The sequence below is a fragment of the Pollachius pollachius genome, assembly GCF_949987615.1.
Source record: "Pollachius pollachius genome assembly, chromosome: 2".
NCBI lineage: Eukaryota > Metazoa > Chordata > Actinopteri > Gadiformes > Gadidae > Pollachius > Pollachius pollachius.
In genome coordinates, this window is record NC_136935.1 from 16,194,631 (window position 1) to 16,202,210 (window position 7,580).

The 7,580-nt window shown below is 43.6% G+C and overlaps 1 protein-coding gene across 1 annotated transcript; it reads right to left on the reverse strand.

Annotated features, from left to right (window-relative positions):
• Window positions 1-3,886: 3,886 nt before the first annotated feature.
• Window positions 3,887-6,395, reverse strand: LOC307070586 (G-protein coupled receptor 26-like; the record flags this gene model as incomplete). The annotated part of the gene is made up of 3 exons (XM_079729094.1): window positions 3,887-4,178; window positions 5,238-5,351; window positions 5,725-6,395. 3 exons carry the CDS (start codon window positions 6,393-6,395, stop codon window positions 3,887-3,889), a joined length of 1,077 nt encoding a protein of 358 aa, XP_079585220.1.
• Between the last annotated feature and the right edge of the window lie 1,185 nt (window positions 6,396-7,580).

Sequence of the window (7,580 nt, forward strand, 5' to 3'; positions counted from 1 at the left end):
CAATTTGTATCAAAATTCTTAACTGAGTTGTATTTTGGGCAGAGAGTAATAAAAATGGAATCAAACTGCAGTGGAGACTCCAGGCTGCCTCACTCGCTGGTTGGTTTGACGCCATGGGGAATACCGTGACATGACATTCAAATAATTCACACCGCATTTACATTCAATGCTAAGGGCCAATCTTCTTCCCAGAGCAGAGAGCATTATGGGTAAGCATGTCTGACGGATATGCATGGCTCATTTACCATGCTAAGGAAAGGTTAATAAGAATAATCCAAATTTGGAAATTTGCAATGCACTATTCTCAGATACTAAAATACCCTTAACATCCATTTTAATAATATATATGTCCAAAGCGTGAGTTATATTAAAAGGATTGTTGTGTCGGTTCCTTCATGGCAGGCTACGCATGAGTGCTGCCTTGCCTTGCCATGAACAATTGAAAAGACAAACTCTTGTGTTCCAAATATCCCCTTTACAATATCGGACATTATGAACTGTATCTGACTGTAAGGGGAGAAACTGACAACTAAAGGCTCCATTAGTAATATGGGCCTCCGCCTTTTGAAACACGACATCAAACAATGGTTGCAACTTCCGATTATTCCGAGGACCCTAGGTTGTGTGAAGTCAGTCACTAACGCACTCATCTCTTCCTCCACCTCCTGCTCTAGCCCCCCCTTCTACGTCTCCCGCTGCCTACGCATGGCAGCTTGCTCTAATATCAGGGATCCTCTTTCAAGCAAACTTCTTCTTACAGTGCTTCTTCTTCTCAGTGATGATGTATTCAGCCCAACTTCCTAAATACCTTGCAGTGACCGCCATGCGTGTGAGCCTTCGCTCTGCTCCAACCACACACGGTCAAAGCCATCCCCTTATGTTGTTTGGAAAGACAGCAAAAATGTGACACCGCCCTGCTCCACTGAGAGGTTGTGGTGGTCTTCTGCCAGTCTGTCTGTACACATTTCAATCTCAGTTTTTGTCCATAGTTCAGTATATAATGTTGCACACATGTATAACAGATACATACGTGTTTTCCCCTGCGTCAGTGATTCTGAGCAACAGCGTAGTTTATAATGCGTAGATGTGTTGTGCAAATGAACATATAATGGCAAACCTCCTCCACTCCTACTTCATAAATGAACCATAGAAACTTATTGGGAAACATATTTGAGTTGTTTTAGTCTTTATGTCAATGTCAATATTTTGAATCCACCTTAAATAGGAGGCGTTTACTTTGGGCGACGACATTCAGACAGAAGAAGGCCGTGGGCAACGAGGGATGAGATGGGCTTCATGATGAAAGCATGTGTGGGAAGAAGAAGGCATAGGGGGGAAAGGGAAGAGGAAGGGATAAAGACTACTGGTCAAAGGCCACGTCACCAAGGCTTTTCAGAAAATATTAACCACCATCCTCTTTCTTTGCTCCCTTTCTTCTCCTCCAACCTCTCCGTAGCCCTGCAATTATAAAATCCTTTAGCACTAAGCCCCCCCCTCCCCCCTGACTCCATTGTGCCTTATTCTGAAACCCTTCTACCGCCATTTCATTGCAGGCAGCGTAGGCGTGGGTGGACAATTTTTAATCGCTCCTTAAAGTAACTAACCCTGTCAAATTGTACTTATACTAATCACTAATACAAATGTTCACATTTAACTTCATGGTTTGTGTTACGACGGATATTTGTGCTGTTCTGTTCGTCCTTTGATTTCCTGTGCAGGTCAGAAGTTTGGTGTATGAAGAGTCTAATAAAAATGCACGGCCCCACAGCCTCTTTCATAGAAGGCAACAACATCTGCCATACAGGATAGCCAAGGGTTAGTGATTCAAACAGCTGTTTCCTATTAGCAAGACAGGCAGGGTATGGCTGTAGGGATTGAGATGAAGTGTGTGACTGTGTTCATGTGAACTGTAGTCTGTAGTCACTGTATGTCACGCTAGCCTCTTTAAACTGATCAACCCCAACCTTGCGAAGAATGCCTCACAGGACAGCGGACATGAGAGCCAGCGATAAAAGAAGTCAGATGAAATGCCCAGGAAGGTGACGGCGAATTGCGTGGGAGCTATAATAGTAGCATACCAGGGTTGACTTGTCCCTCAAACGGATATGTCTCGAAATGCTTACAATGTAGCCTATAAAACTAACTGTGTGTGTATGCCATAAGTACAGAGTGTTCTCAACTGTGTGATTTGTTATGATTGTTCTTTTATATCGTTATATAGTCATGATTGAAAAGGTTAATATCATTGTTGTCCTTATTATTTTATGTCATAATAAACAATGTAGGGCTGTCCTTGTGTAACCTCTAGAATGAAAAACACTTGAGCTGTACAGGGCAAAATATTAACTGAACTTGGAGGGCATTATAAGCTACATCCCGTGATTAATAGTCCTGTCACTCTTAGGTCTGTGTGACTTGATAAATACATAGCTAGATCTTCCAAATGCAAGGCGAGGCTCGACAATAAACTCATGTGTGGCATTCTTTGGTCTAATTTAGTGTATTCTCAAAATTTAAGAAAGAAAATGCGCAACGCAAATATGGAGCAAATAAACAAAGACAAAAAAAAGGAATAAAAATTCCATCACACCACTTGCAAATTAAAGACGATAAAATGGATCAAAAGAATAAATGAGCACACGGCAGAGCTGAGTTGGGGGGGTCTTTGCGGGGCCCGGGCTGGGGGCCCAGGCTTAGCACAAAGCAGAACACACATCAAATGCACAGCATTTATTTCCCAAATATCACAAGCAAAATTTGCAAAAACCTGAACAACGTTTTTCAGAAAATAAGTGAATCATAATTTGCAGCTTCTTCCTGATTAACATTCTCAACCGAACGTTTGAGAATGTGAATCCATCCACCCTGGCTCGTAGCGTCGCCCCGCGTTCGTTTGAACCTATAATAATTGAATCATTCATAATTTTTAATAGTAGCAGTCCCGTGACAGTAGCCAAAACGGTCCATTGTGACTGGGAGAATCCTGATTGACTAATCATCCAGGAAATCACCTCATGGTCTGAACTTCAATTACAGACAGGCAACATAATAACAGGTTCAGACAACTGCTCAATTAGTGCAGCAATACACCAATGCCATTCTTCATCAGACAACAAACCAGGGGAGACCTAACCCAAGGTTCCCTGAGCTATATCATGCATAACTTGTTTGCCACCAACAGGGACACTAATGGTGCTTAACTGCATCGTTATAATCTTGTCATTTCCAATTCGTTCAACCTGCTACTACAACAGTTAAATTTAGCATCAAACACCCAGCTTGTTTCAGCTGTTTCTGCATTTATAATACACAAGAAAAAACCAATGCTGGTAACGTCTAGCAACTTACAACTAATGCCATGATGCTCTGACCTGTCATTTATTCAAATAGAAACTAATGTTCTAACTTTATATCATCAAGACTCATGAATATACTGAAGCTGCTCTGGTTTTCTGTTAAAACCACGGTGGTTCCTTGAAACTGATTGACAGTGTTCAACATCAGTGCTGCTGACCGCTGACCTCGTAACGTTGATGAGTTAACCTCAGTGGGAGTAAGCCTAAATAACACCTCTGCATCTTAAAGCTGCCGTCGTTACGCCTCATTGGGTCTCTTCGTGTGCGTCAGTGAGTCTGAGCAACAGTGTGGTCCTCCAGATGTGGTGACATCTGGCTTATCTTCTATAATGTGAAGATGTGTTGTACAAGCAAACATTTAGACGCAAACCTCCTCCATTCCTCCTTCATACATGAACCATGAAACATATTGGGAAAGACGAAGCATCCATCGACCTGACGTGAGGTTACATACTGGAGAGGTGCATGTGACCTACAGTGGTGGGTTTGTTGGCTACACTGTAGGGGTCCACACAGGAAACCACTCTGGCCTAAAGAGAGGCAGCCCTTCCTTGGACAGAAGGCTTGACGTAATGCGGATCCTCATTGGATGTGGTGGTCTGTGGGAGGTGGGGCCTGTGGTTGTCCACCCAAGGAGCAGAGGAGGAGTTAAATAGGTTCCTCTTGAGGATCTTGTTGGCTAAAAGGCTGCAGGTCTTCCTGTACTGGTGACGCAGGAGGGAGTACACAAACGGGTCAGTGGCTGCTTTGCTGTAGGCCAGACACTTAGTGAGGACAGCCCAGTGAGGGCTGATGGGCCCATGGTAGAACAGCTCCAGGACTCTGAGTCACCACACAGAGAAGGAAAGACATCCCATACAAACAAGGTCAATGCAGGATTCATTGGTCAATCAGGGCATGCTTCATGGGCTATGGTAGGTGCAGTGGAACAGCTCAGAAATGAAACATTGAGTCTTCAAGATTTCACTTATGGTCGATATTATACTTTCTTGAAATGACATGGTTCTATGTTCTTGGATCAAATCATGATCATCCAACATTTATTGAAAAGTCAAATTGTTTTAATGGAAAACTATTATGATTTCTTGTTGTGCATTTCATGCTTCCCATAACGTCATGATAATGTGAACCAAGTATTTATGTAGTTAATGAAGTCCTCAAAACTCTGTCACTATTGGCTTTTACAAAGCATCTGCGAATGTTGAATTATTTATTTGGATCTCTCATTTAATGGCAACACTTTAGCACTTAGCTTGCATCAGGTTAAGATAATAAAATATCCCCTAACACAAAAAAACAATGCCAATAGAAGCCCAATGTAAACAAAAACACACAATCACACACAAAACCACACACACACACACACACACACACACACACACACACACACACACGCGCGCGCACACACGCGCACGCACGCACGCACACACACACACACACACACACACACACACACACACACACACACACACACACACACACACACTCAAATGAAAATGAGCTATTCAAAATGCACTCCAGGGTGACAGTTGTGATTCAAACATTCATTAATTCCTTTCTTGTCTATGGACTTTAGGGTTTAGGCTTAGGGTGCCCAGCCCATAAGCCTGTAGATAATATTTAAATATGAATGACATCAGTTCGCTTTTGATCATTGCATATTGAACAGACATATTAAACATTACCGTGGCATATGTATCTGTTATAATCTTTATCATTTATAATATTCATTATTGAAATGTTTGCTGAATAATGAAGTCAAACTTATAATATGTTTCGGCTTCATGATTTTAAAAGGTATTCAAGCACAAATACACAAATACACGCCCACAACACCAACCGACAAGTGCCCACACCAAAGTGAGGTCTAACTCGCGCTACCTTGTGATGACATAGGGGCTGAAGCAGAGCACAAAGGTGCCAATGAAGGTGCTGATCTTCTTGGTGGCCCTCTGTCTCCTGTGCCTCTGCTCATCCAGACATCTCTGGCGCACGCTGGGGGTGGGGGGAGGGGGGGGGGGGGGGGGGGGGGGCACAATGGAGTCTGCTTGTTATTGTTTTGGTTGCTAAGTAGTAGCAGTCACAGTCGTAGTGTTTCACTTTTGATGAATACATTTTTGGCCTACTACCACTACCTTCTACTACAATGACTACTAGGCTTAACACTACTAATGCTAATACCACTACTGCACTTCTACTAGACCTAGGACTACTACTATTACTAAGACTAATAATAATTACAATAATAAACAACAACAATGGTGTTTTATTGAGCATCACACATAATACAACTATACATTAAATTACACTATAACACAAGAATACAGTTACAGTGTAGGTCTATTTAATAGGCTGAACTTGGAATTACCTGGGGTGGATGTCCACCAGTAAGACGAGCGTCTGCATGGTGATCACGTCGATGCGTTTACAGTGGAACCTGGCCACCTGCAGCACCTTCAGATAGGTGACACACATCACCACCAGGGTGAGCAGGAAGGTGAGCGCGTGCAACACCATGTTGAACGCTATGAAATGCGCTTTGGCGTCGCTCGCTCTGGCGTTGCACAGCGTGCACGAGGAGTAAAGCGGATGGTACCCGAGCCAGGAGAGGCAGGTGGCCACCGTGGAGAAGCAGAGAGAGTGTATCCAGGTGTACCCGAGGGCGATGACTGCATCCCGGTGGCGGATCCGAGAGTGGTAGCTTAGTGGAAACACCACAGCCACCCATCTATCGATGCTCAGCGCGGCCATGGTGAGCATCGAATTGGTGAGGAGAAAAGTGTCGAGAAAACCGACTAACTGACAGAAGACTGTTCCCCCGGGGTGCCCCTTGGTGATCAGCCCCACCACAGTCAGTGGCATGCTGGACACGCTCAGCAACAGGTTGCAGAACGTCAAGTTGAGAATGAAAAGCCCGGGAACCTGCTTTCTGATCTGCGGGTCGTACAGAAAGCAGATCAGCACTACCACGTTGGACAGCAACGAAACGACGATGATCACCAAAACAAACACAGAAGCGGCTACGTCCGCTGTTTGCATGTTTAGGGGTGCTCTAAAGTCCCGCTCAGATATTCTGGACGATTTCTAGGAAAATTCCTGCTAGGAAGTTTCCTCCATTGAGGTGTCCCGTGATGAAAAAGGTCCAACTTGACATCTCAAGCATTTCCTTGAAGGCACGGCTCCTTCCAAAAAAGTACTCCAGATAAGATCCCTGTAAGGGAATGGATTGACTATTTTTGGTCTGTAATTTAATTGTTTCTAAAATTCAAGGCAATAATAGCCAATAGCAACTAATGATGTTCAGTCTCGTGGAGCGACGCGCTATCCAGACGCTCTTCCCCGGTCATCGGTCACCGTTGGGTCCTCGCTGCGCAATTGCGCATTGGGTTGATGATCGACAGCTTCTCAAACGGACAGAGAGAACCCAAAGAGCATATGACCACCGTTCTGCTCCGCGGGAGACTTTATATGACAATCTCCCCTCACACTCAATTATTCCATCACTTGCTTGTGCAGCCTTATTTTGCTACTCCAAGCGGCTAAGGATAGATACGTTTGCGTAAAAATAGGAGCAGACGCGTGATTACGTGCATGGTTGTGGTGAGGCTGGATGATGTCAAACACGTCACGATCATCTACGATTGTAATTTGCATTTTGTAATTATAACAGTGCTAATGGCGCCCCAGGCGTAGGGTTTCACTGTCATAGCAATCGTAGTAGTTGTGAGTGTTTGTCATATTGGCCTGGTTTATCACATTTTTCATTGTCACATCATTGTCCATTGATGTCCATTCAAAACATGATTCAAATATGCATCATATAAAGTATAAGCCTACAATAAAAAAAAATAGTAAGACATAGAACAGTGATCTTGAGTCAACCATCAGAGGGAGCAATCCCAGAAATAAGAAGAAACAAAATGTAATCCATGCAGCGAACTAGTCGTCTTTAAGGCTGTGCCACTTGTTATGTACATTTCCATCGGTCAATATGTTTTGTTTTTGTTTTATTCGTAGTCTGGGGTTTAATATCCTTGTGTGAAAACCCCCCAAAAAACAAAAGCGCCAATTGTGATGGATGGACAATAGACAATTTCTTTCCCATTTGGCTCTCCGTCTTTGACGCAGGCGTGCAGAATGACCTCATTTGACACTGTCACCGCTCCCAGTCTCCGGACTCCTGGTGAACATTTTCAATTAACCAGCTCAATGAGGAAGACACCG